This window comes from Dicentrarchus labrax, unplaced genomic scaffold (genome assembly GCF_905237075.1).
Source record: "Dicentrarchus labrax unplaced genomic scaffold, dlabrax2021, whole genome shotgun sequence".
In the NCBI taxonomy this organism is placed as follows: Eukaryota; Metazoa; Chordata; class Actinopteri; family Moronidae; genus Dicentrarchus; species Dicentrarchus labrax.
Window position 1 is genome coordinate 13,897,321 of NW_026136722.1, and position 16,877 is coordinate 13,914,197.

Sequence of the window (16,877 nt, forward strand, 5' to 3'; positions counted from 1 at the left end):
TTTTGTTTTGCCTTTATGTTTAATTAGAAGTAAACTCAACCATTTAAGTGTCTTATTAATTAGACTCAGCAAAGAAATTTCAACTCTTTAATTACTTTATTTTTTTTAGACTTTACCTAAATAAATGTTAATTTAAACTGATATAGTGCATAATAAGACTGCTGTAAATTACAAGGGGGGTGAAGTGCACAGTGTGTTTCGTGTGTGTGTGTGTGTGTGTGTGTATAAGAAAGGCAGTTGGTTCATGTTGAATCATTATCATTTTCTCTTCATAAGAACTAATAACATGAAACTGATGATACAAGTCTTTGTTTGTGTTTGTGTACCTGCAGCTCCTGTCACTTCAAAACGCACCACTTCCCAGCTGGCTTGCACCTCGGGTCCCTCCTCTTCAGCCAATCCATTGGCTTCCACTGCTGTACGTCAGCGCACAGGGGGCCGGCCCTGCACAGGAGTTTATTGTCAGGAATGTGTAGTAGCACTCAAACTAATTTACCGCACCGACTCTGTCGCACTCCCGCAGGGCATCACCCTCTTGTTTGGGACGCGCTTTCTGGATTATCTCCCCGTAGTTTGACACGACAGCTGTTCCCTCTAGTCGACCCTTTTATCATGCAAGTTTTTACTTGAGCGCATCAGAAAATCGCCTCTGTTGTATTTATTTTTGGTGGAGGAAGACTGTTTCACTTCAAATACGACTTCAATGCCAGATTCAGCGATGATGAGCAAAAACGGAATGCTGACAACGATCCACACGAGGATAAGTGCCGACCCTTTCACAGCAAATTACGACTTGGCCGGCAAAGAGCTGGGCAGGTGAGTTGGTTTGAATGGTTTCCTGCAACGCTGATAAAAAAAAAAAAAAAAAAAAACAATCTGTGCGCTGACTTTGTTCGTGTGCTGGCATAATGGAATTTGCAGCAATGTCTCGATAATCTCATGTAAATCTGCTAATCACATTAGATTTGCACGTGTAAATGGGAAGCGTGTTAATTGAACGTTTCCAATCCCGCATTCCGTCCCAGAGGGATGGCGCAGATGGAGACGCGCTTTGGCACGCGTAATGGTAATGCGGTTTGGTGCGTCTTCGGTGGACGTTGTTGGAAAGATTAGGTAGAAAGCAATGCGTTTTGTGAAAATGCTGGGGCAACAACGTTTTGTGAGATGAAGAGGAGGACTTAAACCTAAGTTTGCCCTTCCACAAACACCGTTTATGTGTCTGCCATCTGAGGTGAAAGCATGACTTTTTGCTTTGGGGTTTTGAAACCTGTGTAGCTGCTTCAGTTGATGCTCACTTGTGTGGTCTAGGAAATCCTAGTGTATGTGGTGGTGAAAATGTAAACTTCCTCCTAATGCCATAGCTGAACTTAAGTGTTAGTTTGGAGTCCTATTTTTAACCTGTCACTTTATTACAGTGACAAAATAAATAGCCAGGCTAATGAGAGGACAGTATATGAAAACACAAAGTGACCCCTACGGCTTTTTTAGACATTTTGTATATATTTTTAACATAAATTAGAACCTATGTGGTGTATAGCCTTAGGGCCTGTTCTCCTTTGTCATACCTCTTTCCCAGGAGATGCAGCATGAAATATGGCATCTACTGTCACTGTTTCCTCTCTCTCTCTCTCTCTCTCTCTCTCTTCAGCCAAATGCATTTGTGGGTCACACTCACTGATATGTGGATCCCAGATACAGAAGTGCACATTCCAGTGGCATTTAAGTGGGGATTCCCCAGTGTGCCAGACGATAATGACTTTTCTCATAAAGCATTTCGAATTAACACAAGGAGCTGCAGTTGACTTCTTGGGTTTCACTTAACTCGACAGCTGTTTGATTGCCGTATGTGCCAATTCTGCATCTGTCACTATAACAGCAATCTTTAGGTTTGCTTCTGTGCAGAGTGTGATGGGACAGACTAAATAAAGATTCAGTTGGTAACAGCCAGTTTTCCTTGTCAGCCACCCTGGGACATCCTGGGACAGCAGCCAGGACCTGTAGGGTTGGCTTGAGGCTACCTATGAAGAGTAGGCCACAGCAGCCTCTAAACACCCCCTCTCCCTTCTCTCACCCTCATACCTCAACCATACATCCTCTTTCCGCCCTCTTCCCATGAGTTCGACCCAACAACATCCTGAGATCAGGCCTCATAATCCCATTAAGTGAAGGAATGTACGTAATGCTGCATGCCAGCAGATCAGTTATATAGTCTGTACATTAGGAGGGATGTTGACCATATTAGAATTTGTCGGTGCTTGAGCTGAATTCTTCCACCAAAAGCTTCTTTCAACTCCCTTGAAGTTTAAAGGCGCAATAAGGCTCATTGGCCTCATTTTCATAACCTTCTTATCACCGTCAAGCATTGCATTGTGAGTTGTGGTCCCCTGCAGACCTGTGCACAAACATATGTTGTGGCCAACTCGAAAACAGGAAGAGGAACTCATGTTGTCAGTCTGTCTGTGAACCAGGCAAATGAGAGCTGTGAGGGCTGTCATTTCTCATAGCTCTTCAGACATGAGTCAGTGCCCCGCTGAGGGAGACAAAAACACAGACTCCACAGGAAACCAATTTCTCAATCAAATTATCACCATCTCCAGTGCTGGAGAGAAATTAGTTTTCTGTGTCACAGGCAAGTTTCTGATTGATAACAGACTAGTTTCAGACAGTTTAGACGGACTAGTTTCTACTGAGGATAACCCTGAAAATGAGCCGTTTCATCTGCATAATTGTGTTTGTGGATCCAGGCAGAATGTTTGAGAAAGCACTCATTAGCGTAAGTCAGTGTCTGGTTGAGTGTTTTATTGCAAAAAAGGAAGCAGACTGCATGCGTAAAAGTATTGCGTTAAAGCAGTGATGTTATGTAGCAGGAAGTTGTGTGCATCTGTCTATAGTAACATGGCAGAGTGTGAACGTAGCCGGCTGGAAGATGGCCATGTTTAGTAACCTCTGACCTGTTGTCAGGCAGATGAAAAGACCTCCTGTTGCTCTTTTCTGTGGCCACCGGTCATTCCTTTTCTCCCCTTATGTAGTTCCCAGCCCATAGTGAGCTGCTCTGAACTTGGCTAATTAAGGAGGAAAAGGCTCTGACGGGTTTTGCCTTTTCACTCTGAACAATGAGTCGTCACCATTCTGCAAGACTGTGAAACGGCAAAAGAGAAGAAACAGGCCTCACAGCAGCTGGGGTGGTAGCCAAAACAGAGCCAGGCTCTGGCCAGAACAGTTGCTGTTTTTGGTCCGCAGCACAGTGGGCTTGGAGCAACGCTGTGTGGGAAAATGACTGGCACCATGCTGACTTGGCCACCTCGTTTAGATTCTGCCCAGTTCACAGTCATCTTTTCACATCCTGTGGTCACTTTTTCTAATCCAATCTGTATTGTGTAGCTCACTGAAACATTAAGATTTTAGTTGGATATAGATGTTGAGGTTATAGCGTCCATTTAAGCTTGCTGCTTAGGCTCCAACCTGACTGTAACAGCAGTGACCCCCTGCCTGGCCTCCCCAACCACGGTCAGGTGGGTGGTCCAGCTCTCGGGGCCGCTGTGTTAGTTGACTGGTCAGCTTTTGTACAATTTGTCAAAGAAGAAGCAGGCTCTGGCCGAGGGTCTGGGCGGAGGTGTCAACACAATTCCATTTGTCCCTGCTGCTGTCAGCTGTGAAGAAAGGGAAGTGAACAAGGCCTCATTATCGGCCTGGGAGGGTCGGCTGGAGATTGTGGTCGCCTTGACACAGAGAGGCAATTCTGCACACATCGGACATCCTGCCCGCACCCACGTCTGACCCTTAACACCTCTTATGAATTCATCAATATATATGCAGCAAAATGAATAGCAGTGATGAGGTTGTAAAAGTGGATGTTTTTTAATCTCACGTTACAAGTGACAATCTGCTGCATCTCTTTCTCTTGCTCTTTCTCAAAGTGGCCTTTGCATTATCAGGTCCCTGCCCACTATTCGGCAGCTCTTGCCAAAACTGTCAGCCTTATCTGCCTCCTGTCAGGCTCTCCTGAAGGCTAGAGGAAAAGGAGGAGAAAGAAGGGGGAAATCTCTACCGAATGTCTAGTGACGCTTTCCTCAGCTAAGCATATCTGTGGTCAATAGCAGTTGGCTTTATTTTCAAATGATGCCCACTTAAGCCTTCTTATCTCTGAGCTGTACTTCAACCTCACCCACAGTGCACTCGTGGCTGGCTGGCGGGTTTTCCCAACCGTCTTGCACTGTAATCTAGGTTTCACCTCATAGCAGTTTAACTGTCATGACTATGTCCAGTAATTTTAGCCTTTCATTTGCTGCAGTTTGAATGACCTAAATTTAATCCAGTGGTCCAGTTGGCTACTTGGAAACAGAACAGAACCATGTCTGACCAAATGTATTTGAAAAGCCAGTAATGTGGTTATGATTATTCTGTCTCCTCACTAATCACTCTCTCTCGCTCTCTTCCCTCTTTGTGTCCTAGGGGAAAGTTTGCGGTGGTAAAAAAGTGCATTGAGAAGGCAACAAGGAAGCAGTATGCTGCCAAGTTCTTGCGAAAGCGACGGAGGGGCAAGGACTGCCGCATGGACATCTTAAACGAGATCGCCGTGCTGGAGTCAGCCAAGGCAAACCCCTATGTGGTGGCACTGCACGAGGTCTACGAAACCAACACCGAAATCATCCTCGTTCTGGAGTGGTAAGACAATACTGTAGATATTATACAAATAACACAAAGGTCTTCAAAGGTTCTACAGACACTCAAACCTTTATGCATACACCATTGCACAGCCAAGTGATGTCAGAAGAAAGTGATGGTGGTAATCTAAATGGCCTTTTAAACTTTCCTCACTTGACAGTGTTTGAGCCATGCCAGGAAAACTGGAATGAAATGATTAAACTCTCAATCATTAGGGAGATGGAAATCCTTTAATCATCACTCACTAAAAACTTTACATGACTGGAGTTTTTCTCAAGCAGAATGTCTGAGGGATTTGAGGACAGCAAACTGGCTTCTAGAGAATAAGCAACAAGTCTTATGCACACGTCAAGCAACATCCTGTGTTTTGCATGATGGGAATGTCACTGCTTTGGTGTTCTCATCTGTCAGTTTCTATATGTCTGTCTGATCTGTGAAAAAAAAAAAACCTTACTGGCTGTTGCTGAGGGTAGCATGTCACACAAGTCTTTTTCAATTCAGAAAAAACCAACATATGCACGTGTGAAATGCGACGCCTTGCACTATTGTTACATGAGCTCTGCCTTAAATGGAAATTATCTCTCTCTCTCTCTTTGTGTGTGGTTAGTCGCTCGTCTCGTAGCCTCAACACCTCAGTTTCTTGTTATGCTGAATCGCTGTCAGGAACTGTCACTTTAAATACCAATGTGGCAGAACTGCACCATTTTCACTGTGTGAAAATAACAACGGCAAGCTACAAATGAGTCAGTTAGACCAGTACGCTAGACAGTTTGTTGCCTATCAACATGCAGGTGAACTGGTGAGCAGCTGAGTCAAGCTGCTCGTTCAGTGACCCAGCAAAGTCACCGCGTCTGTCTGGCCCTGGTCTGCTGTGGTTGGGTGTTAAATGACATGATGCGTATCCAGTAAGTGTCTGACTGCTCTAATGACAGCCTCTAATTAGGATTTGGAAAGGACACTTAGCATCTTAATTACCTCGCTCGCCTCATTACAGGGAGATAACACTGGGCAATTACGCTTGAACCACGTTCCCCTGACCCTGTTCCTGAACTGCTCGCTGCTCTCCTGCTCAGTCCTCGCTAGTCATCCCCATTCCAGACATGGAATGCCTCCACAGAACAAAGGCCACTCTGTAGGGGGGGCTGTGATTGACCTCTGACTGAAGTGTGAAAGGGGAAGTAGCACCACAGTTCACCCCTGCATGCCTGCAGAGAAAACATAGCAGGAGGTCATTCGGCACTGGTCCACAGTTCCTCTTCGGCTGCCAAATGGAGCTGCTCCGGCAAGTCTTTGAGCATAAAATCAAGCAGCCTGCACATGCATAATATTTTAGCATTATTTTAGCTTGGTTTTTTAATGTCAACACATTAGTGAGCTATTTCCTCTTGGACTGTACATTTGTCCTAAAGAGCTGCAGGAGCACTCGCAGTGCTAAAAGCTGCATCTTCAGTCTCTCTGACCTCAGCATGAGTTTGAAGAATTGCGAACCATTTTCCATTTCCTGTGGGTTTAAATGTAAGCAGCAAGCAAGGCTCCCAAAAGTAGCACACCACCACGCTGGTAGTGTTGTCACACGCACACACACACTTCTCGTAGCCACAACCACATCCTTGGTAATGTCAGAGAAACAGAAGCGAGAAGTTGAATCCTAATCATCTTTTAAAGTGTAACTCCAGCGTGCGTCAGTACGCTAGAAAACCCCAGAATAATGACTAGTTTGCGAGATGGTCACTTTGATAAAAAATTAATGTGCATCACCTCTGAGCTCTGAAACTTGTTTTGTGCACAGGAGCCAAAACAGTCTCCGTGAGGCATTTTCCAGGAAGCAGTCTTTATTTCCTACTTTTCTACTTGTACAAAAGTGTATTCTGAAAAGGTGGACTTCAATTGGACTACAGAGTACAAGTGCTGATCAGACAATTCAGCCAACAGACAGGTTAGACGCGTGGAAACATGGAGAGAGATCATCTGTTCTCGGCTCTTGTCTTCCAACGGTTGTTGAGCTTCTCCTTGCTCTCCTGTTGGCTGCAGTGGGTTTTGTCTTGCAGCTTGATGCAGGGGAGGATGTCTCCTACACACTGAAGCAGTGTGTACATTAACTCTCTTGGAAGGAGGGAGAGCGTGGAGACAATATTTAGACTTCAGGGAAGTCTATCAGATCATTCCTAAGTGCTTGGCCAGAATGTGTGCAGTCTGTTGAATTTAAACAAGATGGCCTTTATCACATTTGAAATCCTTTGAGGTATTCTGCTGACAGCTTAATGAAGCTATTGAAATACTTTGTCATGTCAAGCCTTTAATTATTCAGACAGGTAAAATAATAGGTCAAATTCATGTTAAGTTGACAGATTCAAGTTCACACCAACATAATAAGAGGCATGAGGGGTTTTCTATTGCAGTTTTCAACAATAAAAGCATTCGTCAAACCACGCTCATATGTCTTTCATTTCCTCTCCCAAATGAAAACAGTACCACCAGAGCCTGTTTGTAACAAGTGGGGTAGGTGGCAGGTCAAGTAGTTGGTGCTGGGAGCAAAAAAAGAAAAGATTATATGGACCTATGACGGATATCCTCAAAATTCCCCAAAACATGGGTGTTATTTTCACAGCTGAGGATAGTAAAGAGTGCAGGGTTAGGAGGCTAACAGGGGATTGGATGGTGCTGGTTATGTAACAGTCGTGCCCAGGGCTTGGTCACAGTTTTCCTCTGAAGATAAAAAACATGTGCACCATCTAAATCCCCTACACATGGCTTTAGTTTTTTGGGTGAACTGTCAGCTTCAGGCATTGATCTGACTGATGTAGCATCCATCGTAAATCCACCATGTCTCCACTTCACTTAATGTTGTTACACAAGCGCGGCAAGACCAGGCAGGAATCTGACTATTCCTTCCACAAAAATGTGAGAAGTCACCATTGAGATGTCTAATTACTAAATTCCAAAAAAGGATAATCCCTTACACGTAAGTTGTTTTGAGCAAACGAGCAAAAAAAAAAAAAACTGTGGCTCATACAGTATCTAGTTACCAGCCTGACACTCCTCCCCTCTCCTGCCACATTCTCTGGCTACTTTTTAAATCTTTTTTTACTTGAAAGAAATGTTTAGACTCTGATTAGTTGGCCAGCTTTTGCTTCTGTTTGCCCTGTTTTGATTTAGTAAGTTAACTGCAGTATATCAGGCTGTGTAAGCCCTTATCTGAACCTGCGGTAGGCTGATACCGCCATTCTTATCTCTCTTGTAATATTCCCGGGAAGGGGAATGGACATGCAGAGGCGGGGTGCCTTAAATGATATTGATTCAAGTTGGACACGCATGCAGTGTGTAGATGTGGATGGACTCATGCCTTCAAGCCAAAGTACACTAATGAGGAGACGTGGTGTTATGTAATTCTACAGAAAATGGAAATGACTTTGGGTTTGTTCACTAAAATTGTACTAATGGGATGGGTTGGAATTTGCTATTGTCAACATGTCTGATTCAGAACTGAGAGGAAGGGCGTATTTGTACAGTTTAAGGCGCAATTTGTTTTGAAAAGTTAAAATGAATAATCAAAAATGAAAGTAAGCCAAACTAAACTCCACTGGGTGGCTATCCATGCACAGTTCCTTTCTTCTCATCTTATCCTTGTTTTGTTTTCTCAGTTTTCCTTCCTGTGCTTTCCTTTCAGCGCTGCCGGTGGCGAAATCTTCGACCAATGTGTTACCGATGACGGCACGGCCTTCACAGAGAAAGATGTGATCCGGCTGGCCAAGCAGATCCTGACTGGAGTGGCCTTCCTGCATCGGAACAATGTGGTGCACCTGGATCTGAAAGTAAGTACACCGAAAGATAATATGACAATATAGGACAGTCTATTCCCTTGAGTGGCAGACTGAGGGAGGTATGATTTCTGTTATGCAACCACAACTCATTCAGTGTGTCACGACCCTGTTCCCACTAGGAATCAGTCCGTAAAGCAACCTGACTGAACTATCATGTTTTCTTTACATGTGACCTGAGGTCACAAGGCAGTCTTCACTGAGATTTTCTTTTCTACCTAAGCACCTCCCAAATTAACAAAGTATCTGGTTTCTCATTACACATGTTTTATGATTCTTTTAAAAGGGAAAAAGTGACTTAAAAAATGCATGTGTTCTAGATTAAATGATCCGTCCAAACACATCACATTCTAAAACATTTTGGTATATATTAACATAGAGAGATGTATTAACAGGAGGAGAATCTCATGCAGTCTTCAGTCACTCTTTTTGTTTGAGAGACTTTTGGCCCAGGCCTGATAGTTGGCCTTGGCCTTGGCCTTGGCCTGTCTTCTCCTCTTGTGTTTATGTCAGAGGTTCAGTCCAACTCTGGCATTAGGCCAGTCTGACCAAGGATTAAGCACAATTGTACGTACGCTACAATATTTGCACACACAAACCATGATCCCACTGGCTGGCAGAGATTTCCTACCTGTTTACAGTCTCATCTAATGGTTTTAGAGGATGATCTCAGAGGAGCAGCTAGATGCTGACTGACGAACTAGACCCCAAATCCTCTTGGTACCATTTACCTCAAATGCTTTGACTCATTCACGTTGACATCTAATTAATGACCTCAGATGTCAGACCTTGAGCGTCTTGAACAATCATTAGTCATTATGTAATGTACCTCTGTCTAATCTGAGTGTGTGTCCTCACCAGCCCCAGAATATCTTGCTGACCAGTGCCAGACCTCTGGGGGAAATTCGTATTGTGGACTTTGGCTTGTCCAGACGCATGGACAACATCACAGAAGTCAGGGAGATCGTGGGTACCCCAGAGTATGTGGGTGAGTCTTGCTTTCAGCCCTCTAATACCCAGAATCACCTGTGTCTTTGAGTTTGTATATGTTTGTGTAATTGAGTGCCATTTATCGTGACAAATTGGGGCTATGTGTTTCTGTTGCAGCACCAGAGATCCTGAACTATGAACCCATTAGCACTGCATCAGACATGTGGTAAGTTTGAGACTATTTCCATCCATTTTAGTGGGTGCCATGCAGAACTCATTTAGTCTGTGCTTTACTTCTGAGAATGAAGACACATTCAGGGCAGTGACATCACCTCCACAATGTGCAAAAGATAGTCTCGACCTTTGACCGCAAGATTATCTTTATTTTATACTTGCATTCAGTTAACGACTAACCACAGTGGAAGACAGCCAAATCTGTTGTGCTTAAAGTGTGTCACAAAACAGATTCTGTAAGATAATAGCTCGCCTCATAACCTCTTTCCCTTTCTTCCTCCCTCTCTGCCAGGAGTATCGGGGTCCTGACCTACGTCATGCTGACGGGCCAGTCTCCATTCGTGGGTGAAAACAACCAGGAGACATTCCTCAACACCTCTCAAGTCAACATAGACTACTCGCAGGACACGTTCGAGGGGATCTCCTCCCTGGCTGTTGATTTCATCAAGTCCTTGTTGGTTAAAAACCCCAGGTGAGTAGATGTGTAAAGATGTGATCAGATGTTCTGATTATGGTTTAAACGAAAAAACTTCCATCAGCATCACTTTGAGCTGATTTGCACACCAAGGATGTGAGTCAGGTTCACACTGGCACGGAAGTACATCCGCATACGTCGAAATGAGTGTATGTGGTAATAAGATTTGCGTCATTTAAGCAAGAATTAATTTCCTTTTTTGTAAGTAGTGGTTGTAAGCTTGAGTCATATTTAAAAAAAAAAAAAGAGAGCATTTTTAGGCCAGTATCGTTGGTTTTGACAGTACATCAAACACTGATGCATCAATTTCACCATGTCAAAAAAACCCAATATTCAATTCAATAGTTAAAACTCCAACACTGAGCCCATAATTTGGCACCACAATTTGTTGAGGAAAAGTAGCAGCAGCTACTCACATCCAGAGCCATAATCTCCAGTCAGTATTGTTTAATTGCAGCAGATTACTGGTGGCGTTGGAAAAAAGTGGAAGATTCCTCAGTGTTTGAGTAATCGGTGAGAGACGGAGGGGAAAAATCTTGAGAAGTGCTTTTATATTTTTGTGGTTTTCCAAACCAAATGTTGAAAAGTAATATGGCCGATGTCTGCGAGAGAGCGGATTGAGTGCATCTGTAGATCCAGGCAATCCATCGGTTATGTAAACTCTTCGGGAATTTCCACTCATCCACAGTGTTATTGTGTTTGTGTGTACAGGAAGAGAGCCACAGCAGACGAAAGCCTCAACCACCCCTGGCTGAACTCGCTCCCCCATCCCCACTCCCACCCGCACCTCCACGCTAGGTCGGCCTCCTCTTTGGACGAGCCGGAGATGAGCCAGTCGGAGTCGGAGCCTGAGAGCCCGGCTCCCTCCCCTGAGCTTGACTTGATTGGGTCGTACCTCATGTGCCCGGGCCAGGGTGAGCTGAAGACGGGCCGTGCCGCCTTCTCCTTCAGCGAGTCCCCCTTTCCCACGCGACCTGAGATACAGCAGGAGCTGATGTGCTGAATGACATTTCACAGGTGGAGAGAGACTCAACGAATTCAAACTCCACTGAGCAGACGCTGAAAGCCAGTGAGCCTGCAGCTTCTTGGTCTTTTGACTCAGGGCCATGCTATACGGATGCTGTATGCCTGCTGCTGGCTGCTTCTACTGCTGTGATGTCTGTGAGCTGGGCTGTGTGTTATTTGATACCTCCACATTTGTGTGACAAGTACATGCCACTCCGTGCTGATTTATGATTTCACGGAAGGAATGTCAGAGGAATGAAGACGCAGGAAAAAGAAGTGGGAGAAGACACACACGAGGACTTTGTCGCAGGACTGCACTGCTGCCTTAAAAGTGACAGAACTGAACCAGGCTCCGCTTAACACTGTGGCTAGTTCACCCCTGCACGCACACTGGCTTCTCTTTTTACCCAATTAGCCTTTTGAACTGGGTTTCAGAGGAGAGGCAGCCTCTCGCTTCCTTGGGAAATGACTTCACTCACTGTGTGCTCTCATGAAAACAAGTTATGCTTCAGCTGACCCAGACATACCTTCTGTGATGGGTTTTGTTGAAGGAAGTAAAGGGTTTTGACAGATGGTTTTGCTTAACAAAAGAATTAAAGCAAAAAGACAGCACCTACGCTGAAGCCAGACGTTAACTGTTCCACTGGTTTATATGTTTATTTATGTGTGTTTTGTTATACCACTTCACCCCTTAAATATTCAAAGCCACATCAATGCCTGAGTTTAAGATGGAAATAGTAGCTTTGTTATTTTTTAAGGACAATCTTAAGCACTTTTTAATTTGGTTCATTGGACTTCCATGTAATAGTAAGAAACCAAAGGCTCATCAAGCACAGTTAGCTCTCGCACAATGTACTGTACATGTTAACCATTTTCCACCACCCACTGTTTTGGTCACATTACCTTTTTTTTCACAAAGTGCCACATTTTCAACCTCACTTCTGTGTTAATATTACAGTTTTACTGTACTGTTTGTTTTGTTTTGTTGGCTATTGCACAAGTTGCACAAGGGTTTTTTTTTGTACTTAACTGCGAGTTTGCCACTAGGTTTCGTGCTCTTCAAATATTGTGGAAACATCAGTCTTGGAAAGAGGGAATGGCAGGGGTTGAAAGCAACAATTCAGTTTTGCTTTAGTATTGTAGTAGATGAACAATGTCATGGTCAACTGAAGGGCCCAGATTTGTATAAATATGTGATGTTTGCCTTCAGATGCTTGGGAGCAGAGAAACTGGGAACAATTTCTTAAAGTACTGAAATGTATATTGTGAGTTAGTATTAAGATCAATCTGAAAAGATAATTGATGTGTTTTTGTTTTTTTTTACCATTGTATGAATGTTAACATCATTATATCATGTCTTATTTTGTACGTTAACTTTTACTTATTACTGTTTGTTTTCTGCTCATCAATATCAGGCAGGTTTGCACTTGTCCTTGTGGACGTTATGTTAAAATTAATAAATGTTGATGGCATGCATTGCAAAATGTAACGAAGAAAAATACATGAGCATTTTGTATAACTCGTCTGTGTGATTGTGATTCTTTTTTAGCAACAATAGCATTGAAATTTAACATTTAGCTGCATTATTTTATTTTCCAGGAAGTTAACTTATCATTTTCTAATTTTCTCTCCAAAGTACAAGAGTGAAAAACTATGATTCTAGATTAGTTTCAACCAAATTCAGACTTGAATATCTGCAAAACTACAGACATTCCCATCAGGCCCTCCTGTACTTCGTTTAGTGCTAATAAGCAAATGTTAGCATGTTAACGCGCTAAACTATAACACAAATACAGTGACATCTAGTGGTGAGATTGCAGATTGCAACCAACTAAATACCACTTGCCTCACCGTTCTCTTCCAAGTGTGTCGGAGAAACTACGGTGGCTGCGAAACATGCGAAAAGCTCTCTCTAGAGCTAGCATTTGGTTTGTCCACTCAGGGCTACAGTAGAAACATGGCGGACTCAGTGGAAGTTGACCCACTCCCTCTGTGACATTCTAAGGTAAGAAAAACACAATGATGGACACCTCCTGCACTGGATCTTTAACATCAGCATGTTAACTCAAAGCACAGTCATACCTTCGGCTGCCTTCACACTGAACCTGTGAGGTTGTGGTTGCGACATGGAACGTCATGTACATTTCATATCTTCTTGTGAATGCAGTAAACATGACCCCATTTGAAAGCAGCCTCTAGCTAACATGGCTGCAGACTCTTCAGGACACAGCAAACATCAACATGTTTTACAGAATGAAATTAGTGAGTTGCTGAGCAAATTAATGCATTGCAAACTACTATATAATGTTTTAACTTTTTAATCAAAAGTACATTTGAAATTGTTTTTTTCCTAAACTTAAATTCAAGAGTAGAAATGTTAGATAAGAATGTCTTCATGAAGCCAATATGTGAACATCGTTGGTCTCACTAATTTTACATTACTGGCCTCAAGCAAGAACATCAGCATGTCAACATTATCAGTGCACTCTAAGAGTTCAAGTACTGTATGTAATTTAATTGTGCTCACTGACATTTAACAATGTAAAGAAAACTGATTATACTCGGATTGTGGTTTTCAACTTTTCTGGTGAGTGACCCTTTAAAGTGACGCAACGTCTGCTGGCATGTGAGGTTGCATTTCTATGGCGAGTAATTTAACCAAAGATCAGAATTTCATGCTCAGATTGTTTCATTTGAATAGTTTTTAGAAGGCTGACATGGAAAAAACTCTAGTATTTCATAATAAAAAGCCACAATAAACAAAAGTCAAAGACTGGGTTTTTTCCCTCTTGTTAATCATCTTGCAACCTCTCAGATTGAGACTTTTCTGTATTATCTTTCTATCTAACCTTTGTATCATCCCACCATAAATTGTTAAACCCATTCTCTCATTGTCTCACTGTCATGCTGATGATACCTTTCAGTATTTCTGTTTGTCTCGTATTGATGGCTCACCTGCGTGTGTAGTCGGGGAAAAAAGCAGATCTCATACCAAAACACATTACCCACGTTTGGACCAGATAACATGTGAAGCATCTGCTTTTCCCTTTATTGTGTCTATTTAGAGAAACACAGTATCATAAAGAAAATAAAAGCTCTCTCTCGGGCCAGTTTTCCATAAATATCCAGCAGCCTCTCTGAACAGGAAATGCCAGCATCCTGTGAAGAGGAACACAGAGTAATGCTTTCCACTGTAGTAAAGTTTCTTTCTCTTTCTGTCTTCCTCTCTCTCACACATACACACTCTTGTGCTTGTTTACTTGTGTCAGGTTAGACAATATCCCTGCCTGCTTATATCCTGAATGCTTGCTTTAATGTGCTCTTTCTCTCGCGGTCGGCACTGCGCCAGTTTAGCTCTGCTGTGGCCAGTAAGGAGAAAGCGGGGCTCCCTGCAGGGTCCTGCTCCGGTGGCTCTTGGCTGGACCAACCACTTCCCCTAAAGAAAATCCTGCTGCTGCTGCATGGAGTTTAGGAATGCCAGAAATGTTCATAACTGGCCTCCTTCCTTTTTTCAGACCTTGTCCTTCATGCCTCTCTTCCCTCCAAGGCTCCTTATGGGGTTTGTTTTCTCAGTGGGAGGTAGTATTGTTTCCATACAACACACACACACACACACACACACACACACACACACACACACACACACACACACACACACACACATGCACATGCACATGCACAAACACAGATACTGAAGTGGTTGATTTAGTGGCTGATTCTCAGAAGGACTCTTAGGATCAGATGATGTGACTTTGATATTTAAGGTGACCATTAGAGGATGATTTAAGGCAGATGTGGAGACTGTTTGCTGTCTCCTGACTGGAGAGTGCGCTGCAGCGAAAGAGCAGTTGGCTCCTGCAGATCCAAATAAATACAAAGAGTGGACAAAAAGCTTACTGTGACATCCAGATAACCTGCTCTCAACAATCTCTGTGGAATGAAACTAACTCCTGCTTAATGGGTTTTTGAAGGTTATCAGGCAACAAATACTGCTTTTAAACACCCCAGTGAGGCACATTACTCTGTATAGTCCATTTGTCTCTCTTGAGTCTGTGTAACAACAGTCAAAAAAGATAACATTAATATAACAAATATTGATTTTCCTTGCACTATACGAAACTGGTGTCTGACATCTGCTGGGCTGTAAGATGTTTTTTTGCTGCAGGCACTCAGCAAGCGTTTCATCTCATGCTAACCAGCCGCACATCCTAAAGACGAGTCTGTCAGCGCCTCAAGCCATAACTCATTGATCCCTTGAGGTTTGTGCAAAACCTGAACTGGGATTTCAAAAGCCAGAAAGGCTACATTCTACACCGTATAGGTCAAAACAATCAGTTATATAACCAGAGATTGTTTGACAGCAGGGTGGAATTTGAACCGTGGCGTTCCCATCTGTGCCACTGACAGCTCAGGAACACGCTACAAAAATGGGATTGTGACTGCACTCAAATACTTGTTTTTGTAAAGAACCTTTATTTCTCATAGTCAAATACTAAACATATAAATACAGTAATATTTTACAGAGCCAGATAGTACCAAAACAATGGAAAATGATTGGAAATATAATATATGATAACTTGTAATGTAATTTTTGTGTGTTTTTAACCTTTTTCAGCCATGTTAACAGCATTGCTCTAGGGATGGAAATGTAAGTCCACCACTTTGGTCCAGACTGAAATATCTAACGCTGGAAGAATAAATTATTTGACTTTTCCTTTAGCGCCACCATGAGGTTGACTTTATTTGGCTTTTATTGAACTACCTTGACAACTGTTCACTTTACAGATATTCATGGTACACAGAGGACGAATCCTTAAGGCTTTTCCTTTAGCACCACTAGCAGTCCAAAGCTTTCACTCCCATCCTGTGAAATCTACTGGATGGGTCGGCCCAAAATGTGCTACAGACATTCGTGGTTCCCAGATGATGACTCTTAATGATCTTCTTGATCCTCTGACAAACCAACATGAGGTTGACATTTGTGATTTTGAGTCAAATTTCTCAACAACTGCTTGTCCTCTTTAATTCATCTATTGGTTAAAAGCACGTTGGGTATTTTTTGGTACACACTGTGGTTTGCTTTGTGTCTTGTTCTACTTTTGAGACTGTGTGTGTGGCACTTTGTAGCAAATATGTTGACCTGTTCGTGATAACTGGAATCCATCTGTCTTTGTATTCTAAGTTACATACAGAGGTTCAGTACACATATGTATATGATTAGATGTCCCACTACTGGAGTGCCGTTGTTTCTATCTCATCCCCTGCCTCCATGAATGGCCTATTTCCATCACTAGTTACGATACGAATGAAGTGTTTTCCTCTCTCCTTCAGCCTGACCCTCTGCTCCGGTCTCTTTCTCTCTCTCTAGCTGTCATGTTTTCCTCTCTCCCTGTCTGTCTCAATCTCACTATCTCTAGATCTCCTTCAGTGCAACAGTTTTCTCAGAAGTTGTTCCCTTTGCACCTTATATAATGGGGAAATTCCTTTACGCTTATGTTCCTGATTATACTGCCGTTATGGAATGAGTCCACTGATGTCAAAGGACTCAAGAAAGTGTGTGTGTGTGTGTGTGTGTGTGTGTGTGTGTGTCATTTTCAACTCCTCTGTCCTTTATAAATGTAGCCACATAGACTGATGATCTCAATCACACAATGTATGGCCAAGCAAGTCATTTTCATTTCATGCCTTTTTTGGCATGCTCTTTGGAATTTTCTCAGTCGACATCCTCAACACCACTGCTACATTCCAGC

At 42.9% G+C, this 16,877-nt stretch overlaps 1 protein-coding gene across 1 annotated transcript; it reads left to right on the forward strand.

The window, feature by feature from the left end:
• The first annotated feature begins 463 nt into the window (after nt 1-463).
• stk17al (serine/threonine kinase 17a like) lies at nt 464-12,646 on the forward strand. The gene is made up of 7 exons (XM_051387452.1): nt 464-816; nt 4,453-4,665; nt 8,333-8,477; nt 9,345-9,471; nt 9,591-9,639; nt 9,940-10,119; nt 10,834-12,646. The coding sequence occupies exons 1-7, from the start codon at nt 704-706 to the stop codon at nt 11,123-11,125; spliced, it is 1,119 nt and encodes a 372-aa protein (XP_051243412.1). The 5' UTR covers nt 464-703; the 3' UTR covers nt 11,126-12,646.
• The last annotated feature ends 4,231 nt before the right edge of the window (nt 12,647-16,877 follow it).